The sequence below is a fragment of the Ahaetulla prasina genome, chromosome 3, assembly GCF_028640845.1.
Source record: "Ahaetulla prasina isolate Xishuangbanna chromosome 3, ASM2864084v1, whole genome shotgun sequence".
Classification (NCBI taxonomy): domain Eukaryota; kingdom Metazoa; phylum Chordata; class Lepidosauria; order Squamata; family Colubridae; genus Ahaetulla; species Ahaetulla prasina.
This window is the reverse complement of record NC_080541.1, coordinates 115294050-115311938: the sequence shown is the minus strand read 5'-3', so window position 1 is coordinate 115311938 and position 17889 is coordinate 115294050. Positions and strand designations below refer to the sequence as shown.

Sequence of the window (17889 nt, the reverse complement as noted above, 5' to 3'; positions counted from 1 at the left end):
AGGAGCGGCGAGAGGACCAATCCCTGAGGCACCCCACAAGTGAGGTGCCTCGCAGTCAATCTCTGCCCTCCTGCCAACACAGTCTGCGAGTCGGAGAGGTAGTAGGAGAACCACCGAAAAACGGTGCCCCCCACTCCCAAACCCCCCAACCGCCGTTTCCATTATATGGAAACTTTTTAAGCACATGTTATTTAGAGGCAGATGAAGATGACAAGAGGGAATAGTCTTTGTGATTTCAGGACTACTCCTAAGTAAGATGGAAATGTCTATGTGATTGCAAAGCAACTTTAAGAAAGGGATTTTAGATGGTCTGACCTCTGATTAAAAGCAATATAGAAATATGTTTAAATTTGTGAAATTCAATAAGAATTATTAATGATGTTTTGGGGAATTAAAAATATGGGGACTAGATTTCATTTAAACATTGATTTCAGAATGGGATGAAATAGAAGTTTTTATTAGATATGTGCAGATAACAATTAATTTTAAAAAGGAGAAGAAAATATATTGTATAGAATATGGGGGTGAAATTTGAAATATGTTTAAGGATGTACCTGACTGATAACCTGTTCGCAATGATTTTCTTTTTATTATTATGCTTATAAAAAATAAAAAATAAAAAACTTTTTGCAAAAAAACAACAACAAAGAACCCAGAGAACAGAAGAGAAACCAGAAGGAGCGGAGGAAAAAATAGAAGAGATAAACAAACAATGGATACAAACAGATAAAGATCTGGAAAGGATAGTAATCATTCCTGAATGGAGAAGATAGCTTACTCTTTAAGCTGTAAAAATATAGAAGAGGACAGAGAGGAAGATTCCCCAGAAGTGATGGAGTTGTGGGTTATGGGCTCTACACAGGAGTCATAGTGCTAACAGTCTCAGCCTTTGATACGATTTATCTAAACTAGCAAAATTTCACCTGGGTTGGCTGTGTTTAACTTATCTTTTAATCCATTTTGTTTTATTTATTTTAGCTTTTATTTTATTTCTATGTTTTTCTTTATATAAGGCTAGTTAATAACTGAAATAAAACTGACTGACTATAGTTTGTCTCTTAGGCAAATAATGTAGATTACAAAATATTGTTCTAGATTTTGCTATTTCTTTTAATATTAATTGATGCTTCTCCTCACTATTAAATTATGTAAAGTTTTTATGTAAAGCATTGAAGGCATTTTTATTGCTAGAACTGTGTATTTATATATTTATTTAACACTAATACAGAGAGCTAATGGCACTCCCAGATGTTTCTGATATACAATATCCAACAACCCCAGATGGGAATTGCCAGTAGCTATAGTTTAGCAAAAACATGGACACCCCAAAATCCCCTATGCCTGATTTCGCCATTTGTTTTCAGAAAACTTACATTATGTTATTAGAAATAACTTTTTTATTATATCTACACATTCTAGAATGTTAAGGGGGATATCGATGACAATCTGATGAGCCATTCCAGTTATCCTGCTCTACTGACTTTGAAGAGTGAAGGCAACCAGCAAGTGATGCTTCAGTCTCTGAAATTGATGGTTCAGCATGTTTTGGAACAGAAAAAGAAACTGGAAGAAGAGCTACAGGAATTTAAAGAGCAGATTGAGGAAGCTGGGTTCTCTTCCATTTCTCAGCTAAAGTAAGCCATACTGACCTCAGAAAATATCTGAGCATCCAGCAGTCTAAGTTCTTATCAGGAGGCTCAATATGTTTCACTATAGAAACATAAAAACTATTAGGCTTGCCCCAGCTTAGGTCCTTAGGAAAAAGAGACCCTCAATTCCATTTAGTTGGAATGATAGGTTCTTTTACTGAAGTTAAGGGGTTGCAGCAAAAGAAAGAATAGATATAAATATTCCTATGCAAACGTTACACTTTCCCCCTGTCCTCAGCCCTCCCTCTTGACCAATTCATCAATGGCCAATAGCATACCATTCAGATGATTTGAGAATGGCTTGGATGTTTGGTGTGACTTAATGCAGTTTCACATTCTGTTCTCAGGCCAGGTGTCCTTGAAGAAGACTGGTGTATTCTGGGTTTGGCATTTCCGGATTCCATTAAGGCTGTCACCCTCCCCCTTCCACCTTTTATCTTTACATTCCCATTACTACTACTATACATTCCCTTGCCCCTTCTCCTCCTCCCTTGAATTTTATGACAGAATGCAAGCAAAGTATAGAAGCTGCTGATGTTATGTGATATTCTGCCTCCCTTTTCAGAGACGTTAGTCCTGTATGGAGAGAAAAAAACAGGAAGGGAGAGAAAGAGAGAGAGTAGATTTAGTTTGTTGGCATTCAATGAGGTTTATATGGGCATCTATCATAGAACTTTTGAAGAGGTTTTGAGGCGCTTATGTGCTGAGTGTTTACCACTCTGTCTCTGAAGGGGGAAGTCTTTCCAAGCTACTAGATACTGGAGTTTTCCTCTATGCATGCAAGAATCTAAAATGTTTTTGTCTTCAAAGTGTTGCACTCCTTCAATCAGGGTGGGATCAGGTGGTGGTTTCATGACAGGGCATAAAGGAGAGGTGGTTGATAGTTTTAGTAGCCTGCAATGGAATACCGGATGAATGCATCTAAGCGTTTTTGGCAGTTCAAGTTGCACTGTTACTGGATTAATAATTTTGCTGATGGGGAAAGGGCCAATGTACTTTGGACCTAATTTTATTTATTTTATTTTTATTTTTGTCACATCATTATATACAAACACATATAATGAAAGAAAACAATAGGTCAGGAACAGTAGGCACTTTTGTGCACTTAAGCATGCCCCTTATAAACTTCTTTGAAGATTGTCTGGATTGTAGATACTTAGTACACAGGTAAACTTTGTCACCAACTTTGAATTCTTTTGGTTTAGAGTATTTCTTGTTGGCATATTTTTTATATGACTCTTGTGCTTTCTGGACTATTAACCAGTGTTTTGCAATTGCAAAAGTCCTTCCACTAGAGTTGTGCTTTGTAGTATAACTTGAGGAAATTCAGGGATTCGGGAAAGTCCTGCACAGAGGCCATTTTAAAAGAGGTAAATCCCATGCTGTCATGTACAGTGTTATTATACTCAGCCTCAGCAAAAGGAAGAAGGTCTGTCAAATTATCATGTTGATAATTAATGTTGCATCTCAAATATTGTTCTAGGACCCTATTTGTATATTCACACACACTCCCATTCTTTTCTGAATGGTGGGAGGAGCTAAGCCTTTTGGTGAGTCCTAGTAATTTTAGGAATTCTCGCCAAAAGAACAAAGCTAATTGAATGCGCAATCTGAAATGATTCATTCTGGTGCCCCATGAAATCTGTATAGATGCACCAATAGCTTAGTACATGATGATGGGACTTTTTGGCAGGGCACAAATAAGTGAAATCCACTTACCTTTGCTACCAGTTCAAGAATGGGAGCATGCGGGAACGTGCACGCATTATGCATGTGTGCACCTCTTCTGCGCATGCACAGAACCTTCTGCACGTATGCAGATGGTAAAAAACCGGGATGTAATGATGTCCCAGTGAGTGGGTGGAGCTTCCCACTGCTGGCGCTATCGGTTCGGTGAACTGGATAAAACCGGGGTGATTTCACTGCTGATATCACCCAAATTACTGTATTTCCAGAGCTCCAGTAGTTCCACTATAAAGTCTATTGAGATCTCTTTCCAGGGTGCTTGAAGTTTCACCACTGGTTGAAGAAGTCCTGGTGTTTTCCCTTAGTGTTTTTTGACTGAAGCACAAACAGGACAGCTGGATACATAACTTTCTATATTCTTTTTGAGTGATGGCTACCAGAATTGAAGCTTCATGGGATGTAAGGTTTTTATAAAGCAAAACTGTTTTTGAATCATGGCGTTTTTGGAGGATGACAGTCTGCTGACTTTCCAGGACATAATTTGCCTGCTACCCATGCTAAGCTGTTGTGACCTAGGCCCAAGTAGTTATTACCAGACACAATCAGTCATAAAAAAACATATTTTATTAGAACAGCTGAGAATTACTTCATTCTCAGCTTAGTCCAAATTAAGTCTAAAACAAAGTCCTTCAGAAAAAGTCCTTCATTTGTCTTCCTTGTCTTCCTTGGCACCCTGCCAAAGGCTTTTCTTGCCAAGAACCCCATGAAATTCAGAAACAGGAGACAAGAAACAATTGTAGCAATGTTGATTTCCTACAAATAACCTAAGAGCCATTGCTGTTCTTTTATGCCTTATGGGAGGAGCCAATCATCTCCTGGCCTTACTCCCAAGTCATCCTTTTTGCTTTAGCTGCTCTTGCCTTCTGGCAGCTCCTTGCATGCGTGCACTAGGAACAGGCTCCTCCTGTTCTTCTGCCTCTCTGCTGTCCGCCTCTGGAGGCTCCGGAGTCTGCACATTGCTCCCAGATGTCCCTGGCTGTTGTGACTCCGGCCCTCGAGCCTGTTCTCATGGAGGAGAGTGACTTGGAAAGTGAGGGAGAGGAGCCAGCAAGGCCTCCCTCGCCAGGACCCTCCTCGCTGGCACTGCCCCAAGTTCCAGCTGCAGACCAGGAGGAGTAACTGAGAAGACCTCCCTATCCTGCACCCTCCTCCTCCCTGGCAATGCCTCAAATCCCAGCTGCTGACGATCAATCCTGGATTGATCCGAGGCAGCAACGAAGAGCTAAGCATGCGCAGCAGAGGAAAAGGTGTGTCAGGCTCATAGAGTGCTGAGTCACTGAGCCACACCCCACAGGGTATAAAAGTGGGTGGAGCTGTCATGTGGCCCTTGTGATGGACAAAAAAGCTACCAAGGATGCACTGCAGCTCAGTTGTTGGAGGGTGAAAGGACTTTGTTAATGAGTTTTTGGCAACAGATCTTGGACACGAAATAATGGACTCAGAACTGCCAAGTATTTCCTCAACTGAAGAAAATCAGGTCTGTAGCAAATAAAAAGACTGGGAGACACACATCTTTGCATTTGCTCTGTGAAGTGGGGATGGGGACAGAACACTGGCCCCATCTCTGCCTCCAATGCAGAGCCCTCGTCCGGGCCTTCCCCTGACCGCCAGGACTGACCCATTCTCCTCCTCAGCCTCCTCACTATCCGCCTCCTCTGCCAGATCCACAGGCTGCTGGCAGACCACAACATAAACCATCACATAGTGTGCACTCGGCCTGGTGGGTTTAAAACCATTCATCTTTCTCTAATTCTCCTTTCAGCACAGTGGTCAAGTCATCCACACCTTGGGGTTTAAGCTTTCCTTGCCCCCTGTGATGGCTGGGGATACCAGCTGCCAAGATAGGATAACTGGTCTGATGACTTCAGGTTTGGAGCTATTATATTGTGGGAGCCTTGATAGAGCATCAGCCAGAAAGTTTTTTCCCCTCTGGGCAATGCCGTAATGTGAAATGGTTAAAATTTTGGCTGTGCTGGACTTGTTTAGGGGACAGCCTTCTGGGTGTCTTCAGGGCTTCTAGATTTTTGTGGTCTATCCACATTTCAAATGGAGCTTTGCTTCACTCTAAGAAATGTCTCCAAGTTAGAAGTGCCCAATGCACCATGTAGGCTTCCTTCTCCGACAGCGCTCACCTGCGCTCAGTCTCAGTGAGCTTTTTGGAGGTGTAGGTGCATGACTGAAAGACTCCCTGTTCATTTTTCTGTAACAAAACAGCCTCCATGGCTCCATTGCTAGCATCAGTGTGGATGGTGAAAGGGGCATTGGATTAGAATCCTTTAGTACCAGCTCAACAGCAAACAAGCGCTTAAGTTTTTTGAACACAGTTTGGCATTCCATGGACCACTTCAGGGCTAGCTAAGCTTAGGTTTCATTTCCCCTTTGATCTTTAGTAGGCTGGTGATGGGTAGTGCTATTTGCACAAACGATGGGATAAATTGGCAGTAGAAGTTAGCAAACCCCAGGAGGTATAGGAAAAGTCAAGGTGAGTCCAAAAAAGCACTATAGAAAAAAGTAGCCTCAAATAGTAATTGAAGAAGGAAAAAAAATTTAAAAGGAAAAAGAAGAAAGAGAGAGAGAGAAAAGAAAAATCTAGTAATCCAATAATAATCTGATTAGTCCCAAAAAAGAAAGAGTGGAGGGACAAAAAAGAGGGGGGGAAAGAAAAAGGGAAAAAGATATTAGCCACTTTGCTTTTTTTTTCCAACCAAAAAGAGAAAACGGAGGGGGGGGGGGAGAAAAAGGCCTCTTTTATATGTTCTCCAGTATTTGTTTACAGCTCTCTTTCCAGAGTCGCTGCCATCTTCTAAGAAGGTTTTCCCCACTTTCAGAATCTTTTGGCTGATAATACCCAGCAGAGCACCTGCATAAACTATGTTGCAAAGTCTCTTTGATGGTCTCACCTACTATATATCTGAAACAAATATAGAGCCCTTGAAGGGTACAAAATAACAATTTTCTTGCACCAGGAGAAAGAGAAAAAAAATTCCAATCCACTATTTATTTATTTATTTATTTACTTATTTATTTATTTATTTATTTATTTATTTATTTATTTATTAAACTTTTATACCGCCCTTCTCCCGAAGGATTCAGGGCGGTGTACAGCCTTCATTTAAAACAGTTAATATACATATTAAAATAACAATTAAAAATCTTATTCGATAAAAGGCCGAAATTAAAACCGTCCAATTGACCATATAAAATACCCAGTAAAATTACCATTTAAAAATTTAAAATTTAAAATTTAGAATTTAAAAATCAGGCCAGTCCCGCTTGTATAAATAAATAAGTTTTCAGTTCCCGGCGAAAGGTCCGAAGGTCAGGCAATTGGCGTAAACCAGGGGGAAATTCGTTCCAGAGGGTAGGTGCTCCCACAGAGAAGGACCTTCCCCTGGGGGCCGCCAGCCGACACTGCTTGGCGGATGGCACCCTGAGAAGACCCTCTCTGTGAGAGCGTATGGGTTGGTGGGAGGCATGTGGTAACAGCAGGCGGTCCCGTAAGTACCCGGGCCCTAAGCCATGGAGCGCTTTGAAGGTGGTAACCAAAACCTTAAAGCGCACCCGGAAGACCACAGGTAGCCAGTGCAGACTGCGCAGGAGTGGTGTTACCCGGGAGCAACGTGGTGCTCCCTCTATCGCCCGCGCAGCTGCATTCTGGACTAACTGAAGTCTCCGAGTACACTTCAGGGGTAGCCCCATGTAGAGAGCATTGCAATAATCCAGTCGAGAAGTGACGAGAGCATGAGTGACCGTGCATAAGGCATCCCGGTCAAGAAAGGGGCGCAACTGGCGGACCAGGCGAACCTGGTAAAAAGCTCTCCTGGAGACGGCCGTCAAGTGATCTTCAAACGACAGCCGTCCATCCAGGAGAACGCCCAAGTTGCGCACCCTTTCCGTTGGGGCCAGTGACTCGCCCCCAACAGTCAGCCGCGGTTGCAGCTGACTGTACCGGGATGCCGGCATCCACAGCCACTCCGTCTTGGATGGATTGAGTCTGAGTCTGTTTCTCCCCATCCAGACCCGTACGGCCTCCAAACAACGGGACAGCACTTCGACAGCTTCGCTGGGGTGGCCTGGGGTGGAGAAGTACAGCTGGGTATCATCAGCGTACAGATGATAACTCACCCCAAAGCCACTGATGACCTCGCCCAACGGCTTCATGTAGATGTTGAACAGGAGAGGCGAGAGAATCGACCCCTGCGGCACCCCACAAGTGAGGCACCTCGCGGCCGATCTCTGCCCCCCTGTCAACACCGTCTGCGGTGGCAGTATTGCTTAATCTTTCCCTGTTTCCCTCCCTTGGGCTTGAAAGATAAAAAAGACTTTTTAATTCAATACAAAGCCAAAAAATATTGAAAAAAAGAATAAAGGTTTTCCCAAAAAAGAAAGGTAACCAACAACCAACTAAAACAGTCCAGTTTTAGTGACCAAATCTGCCCCAAAGAATTTTTTTTAAAAAAGACAAGGGGAAAAAAATCTTCTAAAATAGTCTTAATTCCATTGCTCAACTTCTTTTATTCTCAATTTTATCCTTCTTTGGATCTCAGGGTGGTTTCTAAGAAAAATTTTAATGAAAGAGTCTCTCACCACACCGGCATGCTTCTTTCAAGTCCTTCCGTTCTGGAGCTGTCCCAACTTTATTTTATTTTATTTATTTTGTCACAACAATATATATAAGGATCATACGAAAAGATTATATAGTATATAAACATATATATAAACTTCAGCAGCTTCATGGCCGGATATTCTTCACTGGAAAAAAGGGCTTCTCCTGGATCAATCAGGGATTTTGCAGTGTCCCTGAGGTCATCAGGATGTACCCTTCTCAATCACTGTCTCTACGGGACAGTGAGGTCCAATTGGGATCATCCAGGTGAGAAGATATCGATGGCGGTCCTGGAGCTTCCAGGTCACCCATCATGTTGTCACGACATCAGCTCCGCCCTCCCATGGTGTTTTCTTGAATCAAGTATTTCCTTGATTTCAAAATGCTGCTCGCCCTCAACCATAATGGGCTGTAGTGATGCATCAACCTTAGGTCTTAGTGGCGAAGTTATTTCTGGTTTTAAGAGGCTGCAGTGGAATATTGGATGTACTTGTCTCAATGTTTTTGGCAATTGGAGTTCTATCATAACAGGGTTTATAATCATGTAATGGGGAAAGGTCCTATGAATTTAGGTCCTAGCTTTTTTGAGGGTTGCAGGGACTGTAGGAACCAAGTGGACAGGTATATTCTATCTGTGATTCAGAATGGCTTTTTATCTGCCTGCGCTTTGTAGGCTGCTCTCACTTCATCTAAGGCTTTGCGTATGACTGGCCAGGTGTTTTGTAGTTGTTCTATCCACTCATTCAGGGAGGGTATGGTGGGTTCTATAGCTTGGAGTTCTGGCATCAAGTTAAAGTCTTGATTAGTGGCCACATGGAAGGGGGTAAATCTGGTGCTGGTACGGACTGCAGTATTGTAAGCAACCTCTGTGAAGGGAAGGAAGCCGGTCTAGTCATCTTGCTGGTAGTTTATGAAGCTCCTAAAGAACTGTTCCAGGACTGAGTTTGTTTATTCCAATCCTTCATTCATTTGCGGATGATGAGCCAAATTCAATCCCTAATCCAGGGGTCCTCAAAGTTTTTAAACAGGGAGGCCAATACATGGTCCTTCAGACTGTTGGGGGGATGGACCAACTAGGTGGGTATGGCAATGTAGTCATGTGACTTGGTGGGCATGGCTAGGTGGTCATGTGACTGGGTGGTGTGGCCAATCTAGCAGTCCATTTTGCCAATTTAGCAGTCCATTAAACAATACACACAAATTAAACTTTAATTTGTTTTGCTCCTGGGGGTGTTTTATTTGCTTTTGTTTGCATGTTGTTCTTTTGGTTGACTTTTCTTTTTATTAGACCATTTTTTAAGTTGTTTAGTAGTCTAGCGGTCCACTTCAGGAAACTCAGTTTTGCACCAATTCTCAGCCCCAAGGAGCTTACAATCAACAAGTTCCCCCTCTCTCTTTCTCTCACTCTATCTCCTTTCCACTATTTGAGCCCCTCTGGAGAAAGTAAGATTTCAAGTACAGTTAAAGTTTAGCTCTCAGGTACATTCAAAGACTTTTATGTTTTATATCAAAGGAAAGGAAAGTGTACTGGAGCAGCAAATAGGAGGGGAATAGAGACCAGGACATGGAATGCTTGGTGGGTACAGAGATGAGACTGGTTCCTGGGACATCTTCTGCAGGATTCCCTTCAACCCTGGCAGTGCCCTGGGATACCTCACTGAATTCAATTCCATTCCATTACATCCTATTCCAATTCCCATTCCATTGTATTGCTATTGCTATTGCTATTCCATTCCATTCCATTCCATCCTATCTCTATTCCTATTCCCACTCCATTCTGTCCTATTTCCATTTCATTCCATTCTATTCGCATCGCAGCAGTCTCAATCTGCTTTTGGAATCTCTTTTTTTTGTAAAAAAAAAAAAATTAAACAAACATAAATAATACATTTTTTCTGAATAGAGTATTGACCGAGTCAAAATTTATAACTTAAGTACTTCCCAAATATAATTTATATATTTCAATTTCTGCCATAATATTCGCTTTTTTATTTTTCATCTCTACTTAATATTTAATTTATAATCAATATTACCATCCGCCCTAACCTCCAATCTTATTCCATTTCATTATCTTATTTCTCCATTTATCACATATATTTCTCAAAATCACCACATTTGTAAATTATCATCAATTTGTTTCCAGTGGTAGGTTCCAAAAATGTTTACTACTGGTTCTGTAGGTGTGGTTTTGTGGGTGTGGCATGGCTTGGTGGGTGTGGCTTGGTGGGTATGGCAGGGGAAGGATACTGTAAAATCTCCATTCCCACCCCACTCCAAGGGAAGGTTACTGCAAAAAACCCCATTTCCTCCTGATCAACTGCGAATTGGGAAACAGAATAGATGGGGGCAGGTCCAGTCAGAATTTTTACTACCGGTTCTCCAAACTACTCAGAATTTCTGCTACTGGTTCTCCAGAACTGGTCGGAACCTGCTGAAACCTACCTCTGTTTGTTTCCTCTTATTTACTTTTTTTTATTGAAACCCTTTAATTTAAACATAGTTATTTCCCTCCTTAGTTTCTATTTTTTTATTATTATAGCTTGATATTTCACATTTATCTCTTAGTGTCAATTATTTTCTATGGTGGACCAATTTATCATTTATTTCCCTATTAATCATTTTACCAGTTTACTGAAAAAAAAATATTTCTTTAGTTTTGTTTTTCACACCACCTTTTTCAAATAAAAACATTATCTTAATCTCTTAATCATCTTCTTTTTCTTAATTTCTATTAATATCTTATTCAATTTCAATTTCATTTGAAGTTCTATATCTTAACCCCTTCTAAATACATAATAAGATTATATCAACCCTTTTATCATTCTTTTTGTATTTCACAATTTATATCATCATTTTTTACAATACTGATATTAATACAATTCATTTGATTCTATAAGTATATAGCATATTTCCTTTCCTCCTTTCCCTTGTTTTTCTCCATTCTACCATTCATATTACACAATATATTTTGTATTATAATCACAAATATTAATAATAATAAAGTTCACTTATAACTATAGATATATATCATATTACCCTTCCTCCTTTTCATTAATTACTCTTTTTAACCATTTTCTTTTGGTCCATCCAGCAATCCACCTCTTAAAATTTCCTCCCTTTATCTCATTCTCTCATTTTCTTTTTTCTTTTTTTCTTTTTATACTTGTTATGTCTTTTCTTCTGTATCCTTCCTTTGACTTTTGAATCCTTTACTCATCTAGTTTGCTCTAAGTTCCCATCTGATCTATTCCCCTTTTCTCCTCTCACTTTTCTTATTTCCCCACTGTTGATTTCAGTGTAATCATTAAACTTTTTTGTCCCTAATCCTTTCCCCTTTTCTTTTCTCTTTTGCTTCATCCTACCCTCTCTATTTTGCCACTGTTAATCCCAGCGTAATCATTGAAAATATCTTCCGCTAGCTTTTTCCCCTTTCCTTTTCTTCCCTTAGTTTGCTTCTTTTTTGTAGGTTGTTTCCTCCTATCTCTTCTCTTTTTTTCATTGTTACTCCCAATGTAATCATTTAATTTTTCATCATTAATATCTTTATCTTCAGTGCTGTTTTCTTGCTTCTCGTTCTTAACCTCTATCCAATTGAATATGTTCTGACACAATTTCTCATTTTCTATCAAGATTAAATGATACACGCATCATTTTAACCATCTCAATTAGTTCCTGCCACATTTTGACATTTTGGTTTGTTTTTAATTCCAAGTTACAGTTTTGTTATTTTCCACCTCCTTCAGTTGTCGAGATCAAACAGCTTAAAACAAAACAAATCCTCCTTCAAACTTCTCATGGCTCTTGTAGCTCAAGGTCATTGTAATTTTTTCCAGATTTCAAATTGTTCATTGTAATACTCACTACGGATTTCTTACTCACGAGACCATCTGCTAAAAATTAAGCAATGTTTCTTTAAGGAGCAGCTTTCTGTGATCTTACCACCCCCTGTCTTTACAAACCAAGGGCCCAATCATCTCCTGGCCTTACTCCTGAGTCATCCTTTTTGCTTTAGCTGCTCTTGCCTTCTGGCAGCTCTTCACATGTGTGCACTAGGAACAGGCTCCTCCTGTTCCTCTGCCTCTCCGTCTGCCTCTGGAAGCTCTAGAGTCCGCGCATCGCTCCCAGATGGCCCTGGCCCCATCTCTGCCTCCAATGCAGAGCCCTCATCTGGGCCTTCTTCTGACTCCAGGACTGACCCATTGTCCTCCCCAGCCTCCTCACTCTCCGACTCCACTGCCAGTTCCACAAGCTGCTGGCAGACCAAAACACAGCCTCTCTGAGAAACAGATACGAAGAGTTTCTCAGGGTCATTTTACAATCCACTTGTTCCCCCTTTTTTCTGAAGTGTGAGATTTCTTCAGGGATTCCTGGCGCCAAGCAACAGTTATAAATCAGGGTAAAGTTTATACAAAGAGGATCAGGCAAGAAATTGAATACTTAAAATACATAGGAAAAGAATTAAATGTGACACTCCAAACCCCCCCCCCCTCTTCTTCCACAAAGAATGGCAGATACACAGATCTGACATATTGCCCTCCTCCGAAAAAAGGAAAATCCACCTAGAAAGACATAAAACATATAATACAATAAGATTTAGGATGGTTTCTGTGGGTATTTCAGGTGGAATTTCTATAACAGTGTGGGGGCTTTTACATGTTTTTTGGCTACCCATTCATTCTGAGAGGATGGTAGGTCTTTCCATGCCACTAAATAGTGTATGGAGCTGTGGTGACTGCGAGAGTCAAGGATGTCTTTGATTTCAAAATGTTCTCCTTCCACCATAATGGGGGTTGGAGGTGTGGGCGAAGGGGGACTGACTTTTGAAGTGATTTCTGGCTTGAGTAGGCTGCAGTGAAACAGTGGATGAACCTGCCTAAGTGTCTTAGGAAGGAGGAGTTCTACTGTGACAAGGTTTATGATTCTGGTGATGGGGAATGAGCCAATGAATTTTGGTCCCAGTTTCTTAGATGGTTGTAAGGATAGATATACGCGGTCCCCAACCTTGAATTGTTTGGGTTCACAGCGTTTCTTGTTAGCTTGAATTTTAAAAGCTGCTCTATCCTCTTGTAACACTAGTCTGACCACTGGCCAAGTGGTTTGTAGGTTGTTTATCCACTCCTTGAGGGAGGGGATGTCAGGTTCCTTAGCTGGTAGCTCTGACATGGGGTTAAATTCTTGTCCTGTGGCTACCTGAAAAGGGGTGAAACCAGTGCTACTGTGTACAGAGTTGTAAGCTACTTCAGCAAAAGGTAACAGGTCAGTCCAATTGTCCTGTTGGTAGTTAATAAAACATCTTAGGTATTGTTCCAATATGCCATTCAGTTTTTCAGCACACACACCCCCCCCATTTGTCTGGGGGTGGTGTGAAGCCCCTGGGCAAAGCCTAATAGATTTTAAAAAGCCCACCAAAATTTGGAGGTGAATTGGACATCCCTGTCTGAGATAATCTGTTGGGGAGCTCCATGGAGGTGATAAATGTGAACTAAAAAGATTTTTGCTAATGCCTTGGCTGTTGGGATCTTCTGGCAGGGTATGAAATGGACCTGTTTTGAAAAGAGGTCTGTTACAACCCAAATAACTGTGTTTCCTGAGCTGTCAGGCAACTCCACTATCAAATCCATAGAAATCTCTCTCCAAGGTGCTGAAGGATCTGCTACAGTTTGTAAGAGCCTTGGGGACTTTCCTTGTCGACTTTTTGCAGCTGCACAGGTGGGGCAGCTAGCCACATAGCTCTCAATGTCTTTTTAAGGAATGGCCACCAGAAGTGCCTTTTGATTAGGTGTAGCATTTTCACAAATCCAAAATGTCCAGCTATCTTGGAGTCATGGCATCGTGTCATAAGCTCCAATCTTTGGCTGGCAGGGACATAAAGTTTGTTTTCAACCCAGGCTAAATCATCTTTGAGGAAACAAATGTGTTTGTGTGCCTGGAACCAGTTATCCTTAAGTAGTGCCTCCTTAATTTTTGAGACTATTGCATTGTCAGCAAGCAGTTCTTTTTTGGATTGTGCTCAGGTAACAACTTTGGTAAGTGTTAAAAGCAGTCTTCCATTCATCCCCTTCCCTCATTCTGATGCGGTAGTATGCCTCTTGTAAATCCAGCATGTCCTTCATGAGGGGGAGTGGGTACATATTTTCTACGCTGATGTTTAGACTATGGTAGTCAATGCAGAGGTGTAGAGAGCCATATTTTTATTTGCAGAATAACACTGGGGCTGCTAGTTTTGGTTGGGTGGGTTCGATGAAGCCCTTGTTGTGGCTCCAGCACACCCCCCCCCGCCCTGGGCCTGGCCCCCTGCCAGAAAGTGACTCAGAGAGTGAGGGGGAAGGGCCATCGGGGCTCCCCTCTGCAGGGCCGGCCCCTCTGGCTCAGCTCCAGGAGCCAGAGGCAGGCCAGGTGGAGGAGGTGATGAGGCTTCTGTCTCCTGTATCTCCCCCTGCCCAGGCAACACTTCCAGACCCAGATGTGGACAATCAGTCCTGGTTAGATCCCAGTTTTCGTAGACAAGAGAGGTGGGAACAACAAAAGAAGGGTGGGGCAGGCCTAGAGAGTGCTGAGTCATGGAGCCACATCCCACAGGGTATAAAAGCAGGAAGGGCTGCTCTACTACTTCGTGACGGACAAAACAAACTGACTGGAGAAAACTTGAGCTGAACTATTTGACTGAGCATTTGGCCTGGATTGCTGTTTGTTCCTGACTTCCTGGTTGCTCCGGTAACGAGCTTCTGTGACACCGGCATCAGGGAAGATAAAGAAAACCTTGGCAGACGTTCGCTGGTCTGCTGCCAGAGCTGATAGCTGCCGTGGACTAAATTGCTGGCTAATTGAGTCATTCACGTGTCTCCCGGACAGAGGTGGGGGGGGGGACAGAACAGCCCTTTTTTAGTCAATAAATGCTCTGAGTTTATCTAGTCCTCTGGGGGACATTTTTGGTTCTGGAAATTTAGCCCCTGGTAGGATCTCAATGGCACAGTCCATGGCATAATGGGGTGGAAGTTCATTGGATGCCTCCTCGCTAAATACCTCAGCCAAATCCTGGTATTCTTTGGGGATGTTATTTATTTTATTTATTTATTTATTTTATTTGATTTTTATACCGCCCTTCTCCCGAAGGACTCATGTTAGTGGGTGCAGCAGGATGGCTGGTCATTGCCGTGTCCCTGCTTTCCTTTACTTCCTCTTTCACATTCGTGAGAGTTACATACCCCTGGAATTTTACAGTACTTCTCTTCCAGTTTATTTTTGAGTTCCACTTCTGCAGCCAAGTTAGTCCTAGGACTAGTGTCCATTCCATTCCTGGGGCTACTATGAATGTGAGGGTCTCGCTATGATCCCCTAGCTTAATTTGCAATGGTTCTATGGCAGAATTGGCTGGCTCTCTCCCCCCTACAGTTCTGTCTAGCTGGCAAAAGTGATGGGGGTTTTCATTTTCCTTAGGTGAATTCTCAATCTCCCTGCCAGGATTGGGCTAATTAAGCATCGGGTGCACCCCAAGTCCGGCAATGCTAATACTCTCTCGGAGTCGGCTGGGGATAAAAAGTCTTAGAGGTAGGATGAGCAGTTTGATTGGATTGCTTACCAGCGGCTGATCTTCCAGATCGCTTTCAGAGTGGCTTAGGTCCTCTCGGGTGTCAGAGATCCTTCCTCTGATTTTGGAGGGGAATGGAATTTTGCAGCCTCTTGGCTTCTCAGCGCAGTTTCATTTTCTTGGGGTGGGTGGATTTTGCAGGCTTCCCCCCGACAGGTGATCAGGCTTTCTGATGGAGGGGTTTGACCAGTGTGCGTGGTGCCCCTCCTTCCCACACTTAAAACAGGCTGATGGCCTCGGTACCATGGTGGTTTGGGGTTTGAACGGCTCCCGCTTCCCCTGGGGTGGGGATTTTCTCCAGGCCCTGCCAGTGCAGTACTAGATTTGGATCATGTCAATCTCTGCTTCCTCTGCCATCAGGTACCATTCATGCAGATGGTTAGGGGCGCCACGGGCCAGGCAGGCAGTGTGCAGGTCATCATTGGGTCCATCTTTGAACCAGCAGACTAGAATATCTTCTGGCCAGTCGACTCAGCCAGCCAGGAGAGGATACCTAAGGAATACTGGGACTTGCGAGAAGTCGTTAGCGAGAAAGCATCAGATGTTCTACCTCCCCATAGACCTACTGACTGAGCAATAGACATACTTCCAGGGGTAAAGCTTCCAAAACCAAAAGCTTATCCCATGACCCAAAAAGAATTGGGGGAGCTATGTAAATTTATAGACAAAAACTTAGAGCGGGGGTTTATCCAACCGGCTAGGCCTCATGTGATGTTCCGAGAAAAGAAAGATGGCTCCTTTCATCTTATAGTTGACTATAGAAATCTAAACGTGATATGCACCGAAAACATATACCCCATGCCACTCATGAAAGACATGTTAGCGCATCTAGCGAAAGGAAAGTTTTTCACCAAACTAGACCTGAGAGGTTTACTACAGAGTTCGTATAAAGGAAGGGGATGAATGGAAAACTGCTTTCAACTGCCCCCTGGGATGCTTTCAGTTTTGAGTTCTGCCGTTTGGACTGCAGGGGGCGCCCGCAGTTTTCATGCAGTTAATAAATGAAATACTTCATCAACACTTGTTTAAAGGGGTTCTTGTTTACCTCGATGATATAGTTATCTATACAGAAACGATGGAAGAGCATATAAAGCTAGTAAGAGCGGTACTCAAAAAATTGTTAGCTGCAGAACTTTATTGCAAGCTATCCAAATGTGATTTTCATCAAACAAAAATAGACTATTTAGGGTACTGTATATCGGCAGATGGATTGGAAATGGACCCTGAGAAAGTAAAAGCTGTCTTGGAATGCCCCCCCCCCAAGCACACGCAAACAGCTGCAAAGTTCTTGAGATTTGCGAACTTTTATCGTCAATTCATCTCCTCCTTTGCTCAAATTGCTTTGCCAATCACCAACCTCTTAAAAACTAAAGGAGATACAAAACCCAAACCATCATTACCTCTCGAATGGTCAATGGAATGTCAAGCAGCATTTGAAAAGTTGAAACGACTGTTTGCTGCTGAACCTATTTTAAAACACCCTGACATGGATTTTCCTTTTGTGGTACAAGCAGATGCTAGTGATGTAGCGGTCAGAGCCGTTTTGCTCCAAAACCATGCCAATGGTAAACTACAACCTTGTGCTTTCACTTCTCGAAAATTGACTGAAACTGAAAGAAGGTGGGCTATTTGGGAGAAAGAAGCATTTGCAGTTCATTGGGCTCTTCGCACTTGGAGACAATTCTTAGAAGGTTCCAATCATCCTTTTGAAGTTTGGACTGATCACAAAAATCTGGAAGCACTAAAAACTCCTAGAAAACTTTTGCCTAAACAAGCCCACTGGGCTCAATATTTTAACCGCTTTAATTTCACTTTACATTACATTCCTGGAGGAAAGAAATTTTTGGCAGATGCTCTTTCATGTCTGCCCCAATACAATGGTACACGCTCTGAGGTGGTTCGCCCAATACACCCCATTCAGCAATTAGCAGCTCCGGCTATAACCCGAAGCCATACCAAAACCGAGACATCACTGCCAGATGAATTAACTAAGTTGTTTAAAGAAGCTTTGAACTCCGATGACTGATTCTTGGCTCATTCGCACGAATGCACACTCCATGATGGACTAGCTTGGATTGGGGCAAAACTATATGTTCCTCTATCACTCAGAGAAACCATCCTACAATGATACCATGATGCTAAAATGGCAGGACATTTTGGGTTTGTGAAAATCTTGCACCTTCTTAAAAGACAATTTTGGTGGCCAAGTCTTAAAAAGGACATTCAATCGTATATAGCAAGTTGCCCTGTTTGCGCATCATCTAAAAGGCCTCCAGGAAAACCTCCTGGATTACTTCAAA

At 42.3% G+C, this 17889-nt stretch overlaps 1 protein-coding gene across 11 annotated transcripts in view; it reads left to right on the top strand.

Annotated features, from left to right (window-relative positions):
• Positions 1 to 17889, top strand: part of PDE4DIP (phosphodiesterase 4D interacting protein) — a 473453-nt gene that overhangs the window by 260326 nt on the left and 195238 nt on the right. For all 11 annotated transcript variants that reach the window (XR_009154308.1, XM_058176225.1, XM_058176217.1 and 8 more), the window contains one exon: positions 1420 to 1634. Coding sequence is in view for 10 of the 11 variants with exons in the window: in XM_058176225.1 (XP_058032208.1) it covers positions 1420 to 1634 (215 nt within the window). In the remaining variant the exon portion in view is untranslated. The remainder of the gene's footprint in view (positions 1 to 1419; positions 1635 to 17889) is intronic.